At 46.7% G+C, this 19,525-nt stretch overlaps 2 protein-coding genes across 12 annotated transcripts in view; both read left to right on the top strand.

Annotated features, from left to right (window-relative positions):
• Positions 1–4,759, top strand: part of LOC6494192 (cyclic nucleotide-gated cation channel beta-1) — a 62,603-nt gene extending 57,844 nt beyond the window's left edge. For 4 of the 6 annotated variants that reach the window (XM_044715644.1, XM_044715643.1, XM_044715647.1 and 1 more), the window contains 4 exons: positions 154–321; positions 628–856; positions 1,378–1,523; positions 1,599–4,759. In XM_044715644.1, the coding sequence (XP_044571579.1) occupies positions 154–321; positions 628–856; positions 1,378–1,523; positions 1,599–1,909 (854 nt within the window). In that variant the 3' untranslated portion in view covers positions 1,910–4,759. The remainder of the gene's footprint in view (positions 1–153; positions 322–627; positions 857–1,377; positions 1,524–1,598) is intronic. The other 2 variants (XM_032451233.2, XM_044715645.1) reach the window with 2 other exon arrangements.
• An 835-nt stretch (positions 4,760–5,594) lies between these two features.
• The window catches only part of LOC6494193 (filamin-C), a 21,717-nt gene continuing 7,786 nt past the window's right edge, over positions 5,595–19,525 (top strand). Inside the window, exons 1-10 of one of the 6 annotated variants that reach the window (XM_032451229.2) lie at positions 5,595–5,715; positions 9,150–9,487; positions 11,277–11,927; positions 11,985–12,290; positions 12,527–13,263; positions 13,322–13,577; positions 13,730–14,059; positions 14,183–14,380; positions 14,441–14,874; positions 14,932–15,350. In XM_032451229.2, the coding sequence (XP_032307120.1) occupies positions 9,251–9,487; positions 11,277–11,927; positions 11,985–12,290; positions 12,527–13,263; positions 13,322–13,577; positions 13,730–14,059; positions 14,183–14,380; positions 14,441–14,874; positions 14,932–15,350 (3,568 nt within the window). In that variant the 5' untranslated portion in view covers positions 5,595–5,715; positions 9,150–9,250. Of the gene's footprint in view, positions 5,716–9,015; positions 9,488–11,276; positions 11,928–11,984; positions 12,291–12,526; positions 13,264–13,321; positions 13,578–13,729; positions 14,060–14,182; positions 14,381–14,440; positions 14,875–14,931; positions 15,351–15,908; positions 16,006–17,499; positions 17,794–19,525 lie in introns of those variants that run through there. The other 5 variants (XM_032451224.1, XM_032451225.2, XM_032451226.1 and 2 more) reach the window with 5 other exon arrangements.

The following is a 19,525-nucleotide window of genomic DNA, read 5'->3' as shown; positions in this document are numbered from 1 at the left end:
CATACTGACACACCAACAACACACTCAACAGACAGACACACCACACAGCCCAGACTCACCCAGGGAAATGCTTTTTTGCAAGACCATTAAACTTTTCTCTTTGCGTTGGCAAACATTTGCTTTGCCAACTTTCCCGATGCGAAACAAAAACAGGCAACCGACGCACTGCCAGCGTTCGCTCCGTGGGCTACAGCGACCTCTTCGTCCTCAGCAAGAAGGACATGTGGGACGTGCTGAAGGAGTATCCGGCGGCGCGTGTTCGTCTGGAGTCGATAGCCGTCAAGCGATTGGAGAAGTACAAGAAGGCCCCCCTGGAGAAAGGTAAGGGCACTTGTCTTATTTGCTCCTCTCCCCCAACAGCTTCCCCATAACCATCCAACTGCCAACCCCACCATATCCACTTCACTCCACTCCATCCCCCACCTAGACCCGCCCCAAACAAAACACCCTTCGAAATTCAAAGATACCAATACGAATACGACTACGAATACGATTGCCCCAGAATAACACGATTCGATTGTTTTCGCCTTCCGTTCCGTCTTTCCTTCCTTTTTTCGTTATCGATTTCATTTGCGTCTGTTTTCGTTTCCGTTTGCGAAACGATTTTGATTTAAACCACAAAAACAGTAAAATACTTTAATGTAGTTGCCATGGGCCGCTGCCAATCGACGCCGGGCCTAGTCGAGAGCTGTGGCCGCACCTCTCTCGAGGAGATGTGGCTGCCACCGGCCACGTTGCACCACCACCAGCAGCCACTCCAGCCGCTGCAGCAGCAACAGCACCAGGCGGCCCAGCCGACACACCTGCCCCATCGGCAAGAGTCCACGCAACAGTCCTCTCAGCAGCATGGCTACAGGTGAGCTTAAAAAAACAAATTTTGAAAGACCTACGTTGCCATAGCTAACCTAAGCCAGCGTTAGGCTCTCTTATTAAGGGGGGAGGAAATTAAGCTATGCTGATATTCCTATTAATGGAGCTTTATATCAAAGATTTTGATGCAGAATAGTGGGGAATCGAACTAGAAATCGTTTGAGGCATTCCGCTCAAGGATCGGATACCAATTGGCAAAGATATAGACATCCTACTGGGCCATATATGGATATCCTGGATTTTGCAAGCGGTTCCATCAGGAAAATTTAAAAAATATCGATGAAAAATTTTACTTCCAGGTTTTGATACAGAATGGTGGGGAATCGAACCAGAAATTGTTTGAGGTATTCCGCTCAAGGATCCGATGCGAATTGGCTAAGATATGAATTTGGTTAGGTTCATACAATCCACTTCTGCAAAGGTGTAAATGAGGGTTTATGTCGGGCCTCTCTCTGATAAAATCCTTTTCTTCGATAAATTATTGAATCCTTTTCGTAATTTTCATAGTCCCCGAAGCTACGCGGATCGCCTAGCCCGCGCCACCGACTCCCCGAGATCGGTGAGCCCCAGTGCCCATGGGTCTGAGGAGAGACCACGCAGTCGAGCCACCTCGCACCACTCGATACGACCCCAATCACAGCCCAGTCACACAGGTGAGAGCGGAAACCCCCCATTTCGGTACAGATAAGTGCCCTGAATGACTGCAACGATTTGTCTTTCTTCCACAGGTCACATTTGCGACTCCAGTTCACAGCTTGAGTGCTACGGCGCCGGAGTGGGTGGAGCCGGTGGAGGAACCACGCCCCTTCTGGGCTCACACGAGGCTCTCGAGGATGAGATCAAGCGGCTAAGGGAGCGGCTGCACACAGTGGAATCGGAGAACCAGGCACTGAACACGAAGCTATCGCAACAGCAATGGGACCTAGAGAACCGGCTGGCCGAGATCGAGATGCAGATCTGCGGCGTGTCCTCCACGTCGAGCGTGGACCCGGAGAACGAGACGGAGGAGCTGGAGCGGAACCGAGAGAGTATCATATAACACGGGAGCGTGCTGCCCCATCAGGCGATCGGTATGGCGTACATATCATGTTCCTCATGACTCCACGATCATCATAATCGATCATCTGACAACTGAACTGCATCCGATCTGGCGACCTGGCGATAACCATACCGCATTCAGCATCCTGCAACCTGAATCCTGAATCTCACATCCCTTCTCAGTCGCCACCTTCTCTGTCTTGCCTGTTGCTCGTACATGTTTGTGTTTCTCGCTCTCGTCCTCGCCCCACACTCTCACCCACAGTGTTTCGTATTTACATCTGTATGTGTGTGTGTTCTTGTGTGTATGTGTGTGTCATGCATGCATCCTTAATTGCCTTACAATAACAATAAACAAAGAAAAAATAAGCATAAAAACGAAATAAAAAATATATACCAGGAGCAGCAGCAGCTACACAGCAGCAGGAGGATCGGGATCGAGATCGTGATCGGACGGAGAATGGGGAGGATCAGGAGGATCTGGCGGATCAGGCGGCTGAGGCGGGGACACAGATCTGTGCCAAATACTGCTCGCTTTAGACACAAACACCGAGAGATGTGAGAGAGCTATGAGTTACGAGGGGGAGGAGAGGGCGCCAGGCATCCCCAAAGATGTGCAATTAAAATCTCTTATGATCATGCGACACCACAAAATGTTAAATTTAAAATATAAAAAATACAAATGGCACTGCCAATAGCAAAAAGTCTGCGCCTCGGCCGGACTACTTTGTAAATACGAGAAGAAAACTCTGATCAAAAATACGCTAAATAATTGTATTTAAGAGTTTTTCGCGGGAGATCGGAAGAGCTTTAATAGACATTCCGAAGTAACTTTTTCAGAAACCAGTCTCAACTTCTTAGCCAGTCTCTCATACTACCACACTTTTGCCACACATACTACGAAAATCGGAAATAGATTGAGGATTATAGGGACATCATTAGGCCTAGGCGCTCTTTGCTTCTTTTTAATGGTTACTAAACCGAACCGAAACGGGTACCCGAATTCCCCATTGTAAATACCTTCGATCTAGGACTCAACTTAGCATTAGCATCGAGCATTGGCAGCGGCGTATAGCCTGTCAATACTAGTATAGATCATCAAAAAAATAACTAACATAAAGATTACTTTAACTCATGTGTGTAACAAATGAATACGTCATATATCTATTGTAATATTTGCTAATTGTAATTCGTGAAATAAATGAAAATTTACTAGATGTGTATATGGGAAACGATTTACTTTAAAACTGAAAATAATGCATAAACAATTTATGGACAACTAAGTGAATATTTGCAAAATATTTGTACTATTGGAAAAGAACTGCCAGAGCATACACCACACACTCGAAAATAAATTAAATAAAAAACTATATAATATTATAAACGAAAAACTCAAAGATCAAGCTAAAAACATTACACTATTAATAAAATCAATATAAACGAGTAGATCTCTCGAAAAGAAAATACACTTTTAATGCAATACTATATTGTACTACTGTCGTAAATGATATATCTACATTATACATGATATGATAATGAAAAATTTAAAGGTCTAAATGTATTTAAATTTAGTTAGTCGCCCAAACAAAACTCTAAAAACCAATGCTGAAGATCGTAGTTGAGACAAAACACATAATACATTGTATCTTAGGAAATCGAGGGTTCTGTAGCAGAACACAGGACGCAGTTCAGGACTCCCCATAATATGGGGGCTGCGATGAGACGAATGAATTAATTTAGATATAATTCTAGTTATACCTAGTTATACCATTAGATGTGTACCAGAGAAGACCAAAAAAGATCGAATCGCGGTCGTATAAGCAAATTGTTCAGTGTCAACTCCCAAAAAAACAAAACAAAAGAAAAAACACAAAAAAAATGTGAAGAAAATATTAGAAACCCAGAAGTGAGTTGATAAGGAAATCTAATAATTATATAGCTAACTCAAATAAGATTCTTAACTGTAGAGAATGAGCCAGGATACGTTTGAGTATCTGCCAGGAGAACGGAAACTGGAACGAAACTCATTTCATGCCAAAAATGATAGGCCAAAATAATGAAACTTTGACTCGAATTTTGTTAAGATTTTTCTTAGATTTTTCGTCGACAAAGTATTAAATTAATTTCTATTTCCAAGTCAGCGAATAGAAGGATTATTCCTTTTTCATGTTTTTCAACCTAATTACATTTCGGATTATCATATAACGGATTAAAAATTAATTAATAATTACAATAAACATCAAATGGGGTTTCATCTAAGACAAAAGCTTATACAAAAATAAACAAGGAACGTGTTAAATGAAAACTAACGACAACTTGTGAGAGTTAATCGGAGTTTTGATTCCTTAGTTAGCCAATTATTGCCAAAGTTAAAGTTGAATAATATGTATATCTAAATTAATTACATTTTTATGGCTTATTAGCACGCTTACCCCAGGACCGGGCCAGAGACAGGTCCTGGCTGTCGTTTGTTAGATTTATTCCCTCTGATTTCTCCAAGGTTTTCCGTTAGAGCGCATTATATAGACATATATATCTATTTGTTATTGAACGTAAAAAGGATGAACAAGGAACTACATCGATTCGGTTGTGTTGTTGATGCCACAAGTGGAAGGCAATGGCTGCTAGTTTGAATGGCTTACATAATAATAATTTTTTACATTATTTTATGCATTGAGATCTAATAGAAGAAATGAAAAAAAAAAACCAAGAAAAACACACACAAAAAAAGCAAGACATTTATAGCTTTATTTTTACTATTAAAATTAATTAATTAATTTATAAGAACTAAACAGAAAATTAATTCAGCATGGACTTCACATAGAAGAGATCGTCAGGCAAACAAAAAGGCATTTTTTAACGGTCACTATAAATCAGATCAGATAAGGCAGGGCCCCGATTTGCAGAAGGTAAATCGAGCTTATAGCGTGAGAGTTTCAAAGCCGTTTACATTGCTGAACCACTCTGAAATCTGAAAAGGGTAACACACACTCACACACACTCAAAAGGATGAAAAAATGAAATTATAAAACGACAACAACAAAGCCACAAAATAAAAACTGAAATACAAATAAAATCAAAACAGAAAAATTCTTAATACATGAAATAAACGTGCGTTTCGTTTGTCCAGACTTAAGAGGGTGGGGATTACGAATGGGGATTACGGATGGGGGAAAGGGTAAATGCATTCAACCATCCAATAATCTAGCAATCCAACAATCCATCGATTCATCGACTCATCCATCGAATGCAACTGCAACTGCAACAGCAACTGCCACTGCAACGGCCAATGCATGGCGTAATCAATGAGAGATCTGAGAAAAAGCCGCAAAATTGTTCAATTACAAAAGCCAAAACCAAAACCACACACTCATCGCAATGCCGACGCCTGCAATTAACGAGCTCCACTCCGAGTTCGAGTCCATTAGGCCAACACTCGAGAACCGAAGCAAACTGAATAACAAGCCGCTAGCCGCTAGCTGTTAGCTGTTAGCCGCTCTTAGCCGCATTGGTAAGCGGAAACCGAGCAACGTGAGTTTGGGGCTGGCACCTGAGCGAAGCGAGAGCCCAAAACAAAAGCCAAAAGGTAACAAAACAAGCCGAGATCACGCCGAAAACGACGTCATCGTTTTCCAGGTTCCGACCACCATTTCCAGTGGAAGCTCCCTGTTGGCCAGAAGCCGAGCTTTCGGCCAGATCGCTGAGCTGCTCAGTTCAGTCTCAGTGAGTAACTCGTGCGCGTTGGACGTGTTTTCGTATTGTACGCCAAGTTAAGCCCCCAAAACCCCGCAATCCCGCAATCGAAGTGTAAGCAACAAGTGCCAAAAAGGGGAAAAAATATAATACCAACAAAAAAAAGATAGAAGCAAAAGCAAAACAAGGCACTCCGGCTATTAACTTGTACTACACATAAGCTGATATGTGGGGCTCCCGCTCCCCGCTGACTTTTTAATAACTTCTAACGTTAAATACAATTATTTTTTGTTTTTTTTACTTATGACTCTTCCATGTGTCTCGTCTCGCTTATGCCTTGTGTTTAATTTTGGCTTTATTTTTGGCCCGTTTGCTTTGGTTTTTTAATTCCAAGATCCAAGATCCAAGACCCAGCCCCAAAGCGCCAAGACCGAAACTTGCGTGCCGAGTTTTGTTCTAATTTTGTATACTGCTGCTTAAATTAGAGGGGTTAGAGTGCGGAATTTGTGCTAAACACGTGAACGGGCCCCGTCGGAGCAGAGCGTGTGAATCGGCCAGAGCATAAATACCAAAAGTCGGACTCCGCCCGATACTCAGATAGTCAGATATTCAGATATCTGGCGGCGGGCCTAGCCCATTGCATAATAAGCGAATGCTATGGGGGAAGCGAAAACACAAAAACAAAGCCCAAACCCAAGCTCAGACTAAAACTTTAACCGAAAGCGAATCTGAGTCTGCGTTTTGCGTCTGAATCTGGTTTTTACGCTGTTCGATTGGTTTTTAAAGGCTTTTTCCGAAAAAACAAAAAAGACTAAAACAATAAGACCCCTTTTCTCTTCCGTCTAGCCAATTGTAATTGCTGCTGCGGCTTTTAGACGAATAAACGAGGCAGAGTAATGAGCAAAAATTAAAAAACAATAGAACACTAGTGCTCACGCAGACACACACCATAATAAACACTCACATACTCAAGTGCTAGGTTTGGCTTGGCTGCGCTTTGGCGACGCCTAACGGCATTAATCAAAAGACTGAAGACACAAACTTGGCAGCGCCTCGAAAAGTGTAGGGAATGTCGGCTGGCATGGGCATGTGTGTTTTCTATTTATGACAAACGGCTATAAATTGTTGCCAAAAATAAACCTCTGTTTGCCGTAGAAGCGTTCGCTAATGAGCCATCGTTTGGCTTTCAGGCGTGGCCCTCAAGCCTTACACTCGCAGTTGGCCAACAGGAAACAGAATGTGTTACACAAAAAAGTCGCATATTAGCTTTAAGCCACAAATTACGAAATGCCAAAAGTTCCCCCGCAAATTTCACAGCCAATCACTAACTAGAAACATAAACAGCTTATAAAAAAAATCAATAAAAATAAACAACTTGTAGCACAAACAAGCCATCATTCTCTGGAGCTTCATTTTTCAAAGAAGACCCAGAGAAGAACATATAAACTTTTTGTAGTAAATTCCAAAACCATCCATCACCATAATTATGGGCTTCACCTCCACTCGAGTTAGTCTCCTATATTTCAAATGTTAATGACGTTGTCATAGAACCTCTTACCAAATTCATTCCCACAGCCGAATTTTAAACAGAGTTGTAGCCCGACAGCCCGGCACTTCAGCATCAGAATCCGAATCAGAATCATTGAGAAATCAATGGCCATTTGGTGGTGGCTTTTGGCACAAATCAAACTTGAAATCTCACCCACGTCCAGAACGAGGCGTTGAACCAAAATCGTGTGTGGGTGGCAGCCCGATGACGACGACTCCAAGATTTTGCATCCACGCCGTGTGGGCTGGCAAGGCGAAAACAGCAACAAAAATTTATATTCGGACAGCAAACAAATCGAAAAGTGTAAAAAATGCCAGACACCTACGTGCACCTCGCATTCTGTTTGATATAGATACTGTACACATAATATATACACTTTGTATATGGAGATTTGGCAGTGCATACTTGGATATTTGGCCATTACGTAATGCCCTAAACTAGGTGTGTTGCCTGGCCCTCCTCTACCAATTTTAGTCACGACCCGAGCCGGCCAACACTTTCGTTGGCCAATGTTTGCTCACCGACTGCGAACTGAGCAAATAGGCAAACAGGCCAAAACAAATTGGCCAGTGCGTCCGAGTCATTCCCATTCCCATTACCAATCTGATGACCTTGCCCGAAGCCAACTATATAGAACACGAAGTGGCTGAGCCAGAGGGGGGACTCATTCCACTCCACTGGCGAGTGCAACTAATTAGGTTCATTGCCAATGTCAAGTGTCAGTAAATGACATCAGCCGCGGGATCACTCATAAATCGGAGAAGCAATTCATTTATTTCCACGTCTCCTTCACTTAATTTATGCAATTTAACAACGCAGTTTTTACGACTCGAAAAATTAAAAATAATTCATTTTTTTCGGGGTAAATCATTAATATGATAAACAAAGATTCCAGGCCTTGATATCTGGAAGGGTATGGAAAGTTTTTACACAGAAATGTGAGGAATGTATGACGAATTCGGAAATTATTTTTGTTCAGTGTCTTCTCCGAGCTCGGCACTCCGATGATGATGAGTGATGTCATCTCGGAGTGGTTTGCCTCCCTCTTTGAGCTGAAAAGTGTTCGTCAATAAATACTATTTGGAAATCTGCATACCAGCCTCGCTCAGAACTGGACGCGTAGAGGGTATGATGTATGGTCTGTGCAACCGGATTTCCTATAATTAAGTCGGTTGGACAGTCTTTTTTGACGCCTCGTTGTCTTTGCGACATGGCTGTGGTTGTGATGTGGAATAATGCCAAAAAGAAAAATCGCCCAGCCAACAACTTTCGGTTTGTGTTGTGCAAATTGTTAAGGTAAAAGTGCGACAAGTGAAAACGGGGCAAACAATTGACAATTGATCATGGCAGATTTCATTACTGTGATTACAATCATTATCATTTGTGGCAGTAGTAGCTCCCACGTTTACACACACTCTGTTGTTGGCCTTCTAGAGTGGCATTTGTGAAAGACTTGCTCAAAACATCAACATCAACAGCAACATTCACAGTCACAGTCATAGACACATTCAGCACAACACACTGCCCACAAGATCTGCGCCACAGCGAAATTCCAAACTAAGTGATTTCTGTTATTTTTTCAGACTCTTGCTATTTTATTTTCATTAATTTTTTTTTGTTGTATTCAATTTTCCTTTTCGCCCGCTTCGTTTTGGCTTGGAAGCAACGAAACCAGTTTTGCTTTATAGCCAGATTCAGAGATATTCGCATACACACAGCACTCACTCTTTTTGCTGGCCATAATACCCCCCCGCATTTTTGTGCAGCTCCCGGCTGGAAGCTTTGAGCTTTGCTCTGATGACTGACGTCATCGTTTGTTTTGGCCAGGCCTAGAGAGAGAGCGCCGCTCAGATCGAGCCACTCGAGTCAGTTCGCTTTTAGCAGCGAGCGTGTGCAAACGAAACTGAAACCGAAACCGAAACCCATTCCATTACTAAACCCTGGTCGATTCGCGTCTGATCTAATCAATTGAAATTCCGCTGTCCATTTCCCGATCCAGTGGCCGAGCGAAAAAGTCACACCTGTACATATGCACGAGCCCAGGTGAAACCAGGTGACGACGCGAAGTGAAGTGAAGTGAAGAGTGCTGTCCACAGTGCGATGGACGTCAAGGACATAAAGGGCGCCAAGGTGACGCACGCGGGGCTGCTGAAGCACAACTCCGATGGCACCACCGAAACGCAAAAGATCACCCACGCCGGCCTGGTGGCCCGGAGTCCCGAGGGCACCGCCGCCAAGGGCATGAACATCCGGGGCAACGAGGATCTCTGGGTCGAGATCCAGGCGAATACGTTCCGCAATTGGGTCAACGAGCACCTGCGCGAGACAGGAATGCAGGTGAGTACACATCATACCTATATCTATACTCTATAGACTATAGTCAGTTGGTTATGCAACACTTTCTAACCGACTGACTGAATATCTGATCGATGAAGCGCAAAAAACAATTATCCAATCAGTGGGTAGGGTCCAATAGACGAGGAATTCGTAGAACTATTCCACGTTTAACATCAGGAATTGAAATTTGTATTAGCCAATGAACTGCCAAGAAAACATGAGTAATGTTCTTGTTAGTTAATAGTTTCCTTATTAGCTAGTCACATAAAAAGTTTAAGCCCATGTCATAGGCTTCAACTGCCATTCATCGATACTATTTTCCAAGTAAACTGATCTCATTCCAAGCTATTAATAAGAGAATTAAAATCTTTGATCCAATCCTATTTATGAACTGGAGCTCTTCCGCAACATGCCCTAAATGGTGGGGCTCTTGAACCTGGCTTAAACGCCCCCGCAGAGCTGGCCATTTTCAATGGCAAGTGCCAGCCAGCACCAATTACAATTACAATAATTCCAAGAGTACTCGCACGAACTCATATACTTCGCAACAATGCATTTCATTTGTCCAGGGACTTTTCAGTTGTCAGTTTTCAGCTTTCAGTCACTCGGATTTTCTCACACACCGAGTTTGGGGCTTGGAGTCCGTAGTCCGGAGATCGTAGATCCAAGTCCGGACTGAACCGACCATATTTGGCCGGTTGAATGCCAAGGCCGACGCATCGATTCCCATTACCAGTTACAATACACAAAACAAGCTAAAGCTTTTGTCCACGATCTTGTCCAGTTTTGTGTATAATTTTCGTGTGTTTTTTGGGTTTTTGTTTTCTCGACGCGACGCTGGGCCAAAAGCGAATGCGATGAGCAAGGCTGAAGAGACCCCAGACCCCATACCCCAGACCCCAGATCGCAGCGTAAACAGCGCTAATTGAGACCCGGGCCAAAAGTGACCTGGCTCGCGTCTATTTAGGTCAGCAAACCAAAACGAGACCGCCAAGTGTGCGTATTTTTTTTCTGTTTACAATGTTTACAGCCAACTTATTCTAGCTCGGGCGCACAAATAAGACAACTAGTAATGCAATCAACATTGTATGACACATATGCATAAAGCGAAAACGAGAAAATAAAATGAGCTACCCAGCTCAAGGTATTTATGTTAGATGTTTTGGAAACTTCACATGCAAATAAAAATTCACTCAAAGGTAGACTCCAGGTGGCAGGTGAAAATGCAACTCCCCCGAACGTAAAAGCAGGCAGAGGTATCTCGAAAATTTAAAGGTTGTAGACTCAAAAGAACAACAACCCGAGGCTGTTTTTGTTGCTCGTTAGAGAGCGATGGCGCAACTATGTGCGAGATTTTTATGGCATCCAATGAATATTTTCCTAGGTAGCATACAGCAAACAGACACGCGATTGTCCCCGACTCCATCTCCAGCTCCAGGTACTCTCTGCCGGAATGCTGACAGCCAGCAGATAAAAAGCTTTATGTCAAATGCTTAAAATCGCGCACAATTGGCTGCACCCGGGCTGGAGTCGGAGAAAGCCGCTCAGTTCCTTAGTTCCCATGCCGAGTAGCTCCCAGCTCCAAGCTGGAACAGCAAAGTAGGCCACCAGTTTTGCGGAAGGGGCGTTTGATTGCTCATTAGGAAGGGACTGCTTGTCAGGCCGACATGGGAGGGCGTGATGTGAAGTATCTTGGCAGGTGCTTTGCTATACTTCGTAACAACCTTAAACTCCCAATACTTTTAATGATGGTGCAGAAATTATAACAGTTTGCGGCTCGTCATTACAGGTCCATGACTGGGCCACGGATTTCTGCGACGGCACCTGCCTCTGCGCCCTCGTGGAGAGTCTGCAGACCCGACCGCTGAAGCCCTCGTGGAACCGCCGCCCCGCCAACCAGCACCACTACCTGGAGAACGCCACCACGGCGCTCAAGTCCATCGAGGCGGACCACATCAAGCTGGTGAACATCGGCAATGTGGACATCGTCAATGGCAACGTCAAGCTGATCCTGGGCCTCATCTGGTCCCTGATCGTGCGCTACCAGATCGGAAGGAGCAAGTTCCCGCCGCGCAAGCTGATGCTCGCCTGGTTGCAGGCCGCTCTGCCGGACTGCAAGATCACCAACCTGACCACCGACTGGAACAGCGGCGTCAACCTGGCGGCTCTCCTGGACTACTGCCAGCCGGGTCTATTCCCTCACTGGCGCAGCCTGGATCCCAGTCAGAGCGTGAGGAACTGCACCCAGGCCATGGACATGGCGCAGCGGGAGTTCGGCGTTCCCAAGGTTCTCGAGCCGGAGTACCTGGCCTCGCCCTGGCTGGATGAGCTGTCCGGCATGACGTACCTATCGTACTTCATGAAGCCCGGCGGACCCGGCTACAATGCCACCATGCGCTGGGTCAATACCCAGGTCAAAGATCCTGTCAAGAATTTCACGGTGAGTCCTAGTATTTGTATTTTATTTTGCAGTTTTTTAAGTTTATGAATTATGCAGACCGATTGGAACGATGGACGTGTCATGTGCGAAATTATCAAGGGACTGGGTGGTTCGGCCCCCGCCCCGGAAAAACTCAGCACCGATCCGTTCCATTATGAAAACAATATTCGGAAGGCGGTGGATGCTGGTGCCCGTCTGGGCGTGCAGCCCATCCTTACGGCCAAGGACATGGCCAACCCGGAAGTGGAGCACCTGGGCATCATGGCGTACGCGGCCCACCTGCAGTGGGTGCCGCCAAGGCCACCGCTCTCCGACCTCATCAACGTCTACCTGGAGAGCACATCCGGCCGGGTGGGCGAACCGGTAAGTGAAGCCATACATGTATTGCCACAACAATTGAGTTCACAAAATTATGGACAATAAATTTCGGTTATTAAGTTATTGAACTCCAGTAAACAATAGAGATAATAACTATTTATTTAATAGTTTTTTAGTTATTCATTTTAAAAACTAAAAGTCATAATTATCTTCTCACAATTGTTTTTGGCAACTCACGAAATAAAATGCATTTTAATTCTTAATGTTCGTTTCACACGCAGACGCACTTCCGCATCGACGTGTTGTCCCGGGACATAAGCCTCAGCTCCGTGCGCTGCCACGTGATGCCGCCATCCGGACAACCCGGCCAGCCTGTCCGGCTCAATACCCACGGCGAGGGCGTCTACGTGCCGGAGCGATACGGGATGCACGAGATTGTGGTGGAGATAGGCGAGGATAGCCTGGGAGGACACTTCTTCCGGGTCCTGCCCCGTTTGCTGCAAGTGGCGCCACCCGGAATGGCCCCCTGCGCCCTGGGCAGTCTCGTCGAGGTGCTGGTGAATGCCACCGGGGCGCCCAAGACGGAGGACATCCTGGTGACGGCCGTCTCGCCAACTGGCATCTCGCACAACTGTCCGCTGAAGAAGATCGACGAGGGTCACAGTGCCATATTCAAGCCGGACGAGGCGGGCATTTGGGAGATAGCCATCACCTACCAGGGCCGCCACATCCAGGGCGGGCCCTTCACCTGTGCCGTGTTTGACTCTTCGGGCGTATCCGTCCACGGACTGGACGGAGCCATGCCCCTCCGGGCCCACACCTTCGAGGTGGACGCCCGGGGAGTGGGTGTGTCCGGGGAACTCCACGTGGACATCGTCCACGACAAGCACTCGCTAGTCTGTTCCGTGGAGAAGATCGTGGAGAACAAGTACCGCGTGACCTTCATGCCCAGGCAGAACGGAAAGTACCGAGTCTACATCTACTTCAATGGCTACGATGTCAAGGGATCCCCGTTCATGTGAGTCTACCCGTTTTGAATCCAATAATCCTGGCTAATTTCCACTTATCTACTCCAGCATGCGCGTGGGCACCAAGGGAAGATCAGGAAAGACGCGAAGCAGCCCACTCCATGACAGTAAGCACCGCTCGGAGAGCCCTTCGATGCACTTCATCTCGACGACCAACACCAGGCACAACGACTACCGCAACTCCTCGCTGTCGAGGCACAATACGGCTGAGAGGACTAACAGCTACTCGCCACAGTACTCCCCCAAGCTGGACACTACCGACTACCACAGTTCCAGCTCCAGGTACTATAAGCGGGAGAGCGAGGTAAGTAGGCACGGATCAGAGGGGCTATGGCATGCGGCATGGGCTTAACTTCACCTTCAACCCCAACCCATCAAAATTGAATGTTTGGCTAACACATACACACCCCATCACTCCCCGTCCCGAACACACACACTGAACAGTACCTTCGACAGGAGAACCACACCTCGCCGCCCCCAGTTAGCGGCTCGCCGACAGTGAAGTACCTGAACTCCGCTGACCTATACACGGAGACCCTGAACGGGGCCCGGCGCGACTCGAAGGCCTCTAACAGCAGCTCCACCAAGAACGACTACTACTTCGACAAGGAGAACGAGCTGTACAGCCAGAGGCGCGGGGTGACGAAGCCCAAGCTGGCGCCGCCGCGCGAGGAGCGCGAGGTGACCAGCACCAGCAGCAGCAGCAGTTTCCAGCAGCGCCACCAGCAGCTGGCCACCAGCACCCTGACCAGATCGCTTAGCCCAATACCTAGTCCCACACTCAATGTAACTAAATTTTCTTTGTTTCGATTTGGTGTCCCAAATTCTGTGCCCGTTTTTGTGTCTAGACTATAGATCCTTCTCTGATCTGTTGCTAATCCCACTATTTCCATTATGCCGTCCACACAGACCCGCTCCAGCGAGGTGCACACCCACAGCCCGCTGACCATCAAGACCTCCAACCAGTACGAGAGCTCCACTCGCAACGTTAGCAACAGTCCGCGGCATGCATCCGTCTCGCCGGTGCAGCGCTACTCTCCGAACAGTGCGTACATCACCACGGCCACCCACAGGATGGGCAGTCCGGTGACCAATACCCTCAACAAGGTAGGTCATGAAGATCAAGAGATCTCTGCAGTAGTAACCCTTTATGATCCCCTCCCGCAGAATGGCTACGAGACTACGCGCACCGTGGAGAAGTCCTCCACCTACAAGTCCACTTCGAACTACGTCACCGACTCCAATGTCCGTGCCAGCCCCTCGCTGTATGGCACCACTGAAAGGCTGCGGCGAACCGGGTCGCCGGAACCGCGCATCGACCACTCCTCCAACGTGAGGGTGTCCTCGATGAAGCCGGCATCCGCCCGGCGGGACAGCTGGGACGTGATTAACAAGACAAAGCACATGCTCTCGCACAATTCGCTCGAATCGCTGGCGAACATGACAGAGACGCAGCTGAACACGGAACTGCAGTACAATCGTCCGGATCTGGACCACGAGACGCACCGGAATACGCAGTACAATAAGTTTGCGTTGCACAAACAGCAGCAGCAACAGTCGGACTATCGCCGGGATTCCCCGGATGATGGAGAGCGCTACAAGTGAGTTTAAGGATTACATTTATCATAATAGTGTCCTTAAATCCTTTTTGTTTTCAGACCAAGTGCCATTACAGTCAAGTCACACTCGAACAATACCTACACAGACAAGTCAGGTGGATATACCAAGACCGTAAAGGAGTCCAGCGAGCACGTGGTCACCGAGAGCAACGGCCACGGCCCGTCGCCGGGCTACGGCTACAGCTCCCTCTCTAGATTTCGGCCCATAGACAACAATGCCACTGGTGCTAGGGCCATCCGGGTGCAGGATATTCCGAACGGCTCCATCGGACGGCCTGTGGAGTTCGAGATCGATGGCTCCAAGGCGGGCTCCGGTAACCTGGAGATCCTCGTCAACGGCGGTCGAGTCACTTCCTCCGTTCGGTCGTTGGGTGGCCAGAGATTCGTGGCCAGCTTCACGCCGCACGAGCATGGAACGCACACAGTGCAGATCACCTTTAATGGCGAAACAGTTCCAGGTGAGTTCTGAGTTTAGGAATGCCTCTTCACGTGGGCGGGTTGGGTTGCGCAGAGACTTATAAAGTCAAAGCCCCCACAGCCGAATTTTTTGGCGATGATCTTGGACAGAAATAGCATAATGATTCTTCTATTGTTGTGCACTGAGAAAAAATGATAAAAGGAATATACATATTAGGTTGGGCGATAAGTTTTTTGGAGATTAATATAAGAAGCTTCTCGAATGACTTTTTAGAAGGTGACGAAAAAGTTATATTCTATAGGAAGTTCTTCTCAGAAGGTGTCTATCTATGCTTTCGTTACAAAATCTGTCATACATTGTAGCCTCTGCCCTTAACTGATTTCGTTACTATTTAAGCCAAATCGAGACACTGTGCGGCGAATTCATAACGCTCTCCGCCGCGCTCTGTTATTTGTATCTCATTTGGGTCTCTGCTACCAACACCGCTCTCACCTGCGCTCACCTGAAGCCACCTTACGGAGGTTTACGCTCCGACGCTCTCAGGTGTGACTCCTACCTGTTGGACGGGTTTCCGGGCCAAGAAGTCGATAGCTGGAGAGATCGCGAGTCGTGAGTCGCGTTGGCAGTCGAAGATCGCGCTCCAAACACAACTGACACGTCGGCGGCAAAACGCAGTTACCACCAACTCTCGATCGGTATAAGCCAGGAAAATTGGCAAGAAACGCACCGCAACAGACAGCTCTGTGCCTGTGATAGTGCCCTCCCCGTGGGGCTTACTGAGAATCAGATAAAAGTGAAGAATTGTTTGTTGAAAACACCGAGAAACCCAAGGCATAAACAAAACAACTGTTGGCTAGAAACAAAAAAAAAAAACAAAAAACGGAAAGAACGGATCTTTTTGTATTCCCGGAATGTGAAGCGAATCGAAAAGATTCCGTGTGTGAGATTTCTAAGCCAAAGAAATATGCTAATATTCGCCCCTCCACTCTCTGTTTTTTCGGGGTCTGTGTTGTTGTGCGAACGAAAACCAGTTTAATGAACCTTTAAGCTGAAAAATATTTCAGCTAGCAGCTCCGAGCTAGCTAGAAGACAGTGGAAGGCAGTCTAAGCCACAGAATCAATAATGCGAAGAAAACTGTCTCCGCGGGGCGATGCAATTTTATTTGCGGCGGCGAAGGCGAGGCGAAGGGGGCAGCCATTTTGTTTTGCTCTTTGGAATGGCAAACTGCAACATTTCTGGCCTGTATCTGTATCTGTATCTCTGCCTGGTATCTGTATCTGTGTGTATGTGGTTCAAGGCGCACTTGTTGCATGCCTTTGTCTTTTGGCCAAACGGAAATCAAAGTGCCAGGCCAGGCCCAGGAAAAACCTGGGCCATTTCGATTACCTGTTCGCAGTCTCCTTTTTTGTTACTTCTCTTGGTAATTCAAGCTCCTGCTGCAGCCCAAAACCCGTTGGGATAGGTTGTCAGTCAGGTATGCTTGGCTGGCTTACTGGATGGCTGGCTGGCTGTCAGGAGGGCGCGACAGGTATGCGCGAGATCTCTGCGATTTCGTGGCCACGTCGGCCACTTTCCTTCATCGAATCACACACTCACCACAAGATACATTTGCTTAAAAGTTTAAACGGTGTGAGCAAACATTTCGATTTCGTTTGGCTTGGCTCTGACTCTGACGCTGACTCTGGCTCGGTTTCGTTTCTTTTTTTTGTTAACAAAACGGCCACACCTCTCACCGATGGCTAAGACCCCCCTAAGCCGCTTTTACCCCGACGCTTTTGGCCATTTCCGCTCAGCATATTGGCACACATTCCCACTTCCAGCCCGCTCGCCTGTTTCGGATTTTTATGAGCAGCAGCCGTGCGCCGTTCAAAGTGAAACTGCCTGTCTGTCGGTCGGTCTGCATAATTTAATAACAAAAATTGTCGAAAACTGGTTTCTGACGCGCCCCCTAACCCCAACCCATGCTCCAATCCCATACCAGAGAGTTGGAGTTCAACTCGAAAGTGATAAATGCATATTTAAAAAAAATATCTTAAACTAAAAATAAAACAAACTCAAGTGCCGCGAAGCTCGTGGAAAAAACGCGATTAAAACGTGCTACGGATAGTGGTCGTGCCGCGATGTCATTTAGTGCAACGCTCGGCACATTCTTTTAAACGCTTTTCGTTGTCTTTTTGTTGAAATTCAGATTGCAGCACTCGCACTCGCACTCGCAGCATAATTGTGCTCGAATCTTACACATAAATAAATAATTTACAACCCGCTGACATAATCGTAGCGATACAATACAATTTTTCGCCTCTTTCAAGTTCAGACGTGCCGCCGATTATAACAAAAGAATAAGGTCCACCAGCGTTTTCAGATACCTCATCAGAAAATCGGGGAGTGTGTGGAGTGTTCCCAGCAGCACCCCGGTCATCTTGCTAATCTTGCACTGACGACAGCAGCATCTCCAGTCTTCAGTTTCCAGCCTCTAAAAAACGTAAATCTCTTTCTACTTCTCCCGGGTAACACATTTGGGGACAAACAACAAAAAAGATACATAGTCGGTGTAACGGTCAGGTTCAGATTCAGATTCGGAATGAGACTTCTGCGACAGCTGCAGGCCATCTAACGGGCTTTTGCGGCCAGTCACGTAACCGCAGGTGTACACTGAGCGAAGAATCTTGGTCAGATCTGGGTGGTAGAGGTCTATATCTATGTATCTTTGTATCTATAGAACTAAAGAAATATGTATCTTTTTAGTAGTATTTCTTCTCAGTGCCGCATCTTACTATTTCTATAGGAGGTATCCAACTATGCAGATTGAATAACAGCGCTTGCAGCTTAGGTGCACTTGTTCTCCAGCCGAAAGGCAACAACTCAGCGTTGCTGGGAAACCGGCCAGAAAGATCGGCGGTGGCAAGAAGGCGGCATTTTCGGTTCGGATGAAGTGCAGTTGCTCGCAGTTGCCACATGCCTCGGATGGCTAATATACGGGCCGACAAACTTTGACTTGGTGCGTTAGATTCTGGGGGCTAACTGTAACTTTTTGCATAGCCCCCGGCCATGGCCGTGTGCTTGTGCCAGAGACTTATGGGAATGTGATAACTGATTAATGATGGCCCCAATTGGTGGGATGCCTAACCGACAGTAACAGTTACGAATGCTATTCGAAGCGCCAAACGAAGGGGCAGTGGTGACGGGGTTGTGTAAATTTTCAGTTTCATTGCTTGGACAAATAAAAAAAGAGGTTTTTAAAAGCGGAGCTCGAAGTTTCCCAGGGTATGGCACTTTAAATGATTTTTGGGGGCAAGTGGCAGGGGGCAGATACAGGGGGCAAGTGGCATCTTTGAAGCTATGACAGCGCAACAGTTCGATGGTGTCTCTTTTTTCCATCGAACTGCCAACTGACCGTTGCTGCAATTTTCATGGAAAGCCATAAAAAGCAACAACAGCAGCTGCACAGCAGCAACTGCCAACGAGCACTAAAAGGAAAAGTGCAACAATTGCAAAAAAAATGGCAAAAAAAGCTGAAAGAAAAGAGAAATGCATGGAAAGTTGCAAACAAAAGTAAATTTGAGCGCCGCGGCGAACTAACCAAACACCAAATACCGAATACCGACCATGTCCAATAAAAATTGCTGCGATATGGGGAGCAGGCGTGGCGCAGCCGATGGGGAGATGCCAGCGCCCACAAATAAGCAAACATTTAACGAGCCGCCCGATTGCCAATCTTCAGAGCCGCCATCGCAAATTGGCAGCCGCATTGCTCCGAGCCACTCGAACGATTCGCTTCTCCGCCAAACAATTTAATGATGCTTTCGGGTCTCGGGCTTTCGGGCTTTTCGTTTCGAAACATTCCTGAACTAACTCTGGCGAATTATGTCGCCGGCTGGCAATGTAGGCTGCCACAGATACTAGTGGATAGAGGCCCAGATACAGATACCCAGCTGACAGATACAGATACAGATACGCACTTGTCGGTGGCAACGAGGCGGCACAGATTGAGATTGCGACAATTATAATGAGACGCGCAGCATACAACAATGCAAAGTCGCAGCGGAAACCTTGCCAGCCAAAGAATGCGAGGGTTGCCCAAGAAGTTTTTATAGCACGCACATACGCCCCTCTGTTTGCCCCCATTTGTGGCATCCATTAACGGAGCCACAACTGCATGGCAATAACATTAGCTTTGTGGGTCAAATATCGTTATTAGTCGATCTCTAAATTAG

Source organism: Drosophila ananassae, chromosome 3L, assembly GCF_017639315.1.
Source record: "Drosophila ananassae strain 14024-0371.13 chromosome 3L, ASM1763931v2, whole genome shotgun sequence".
Lineage (NCBI taxonomy): Eukaryota > Metazoa > Arthropoda > Insecta > Diptera > Drosophilidae > Drosophila > Drosophila ananassae.
This window is presented reverse-complemented; position numbering and strand designations above follow the sequence as displayed.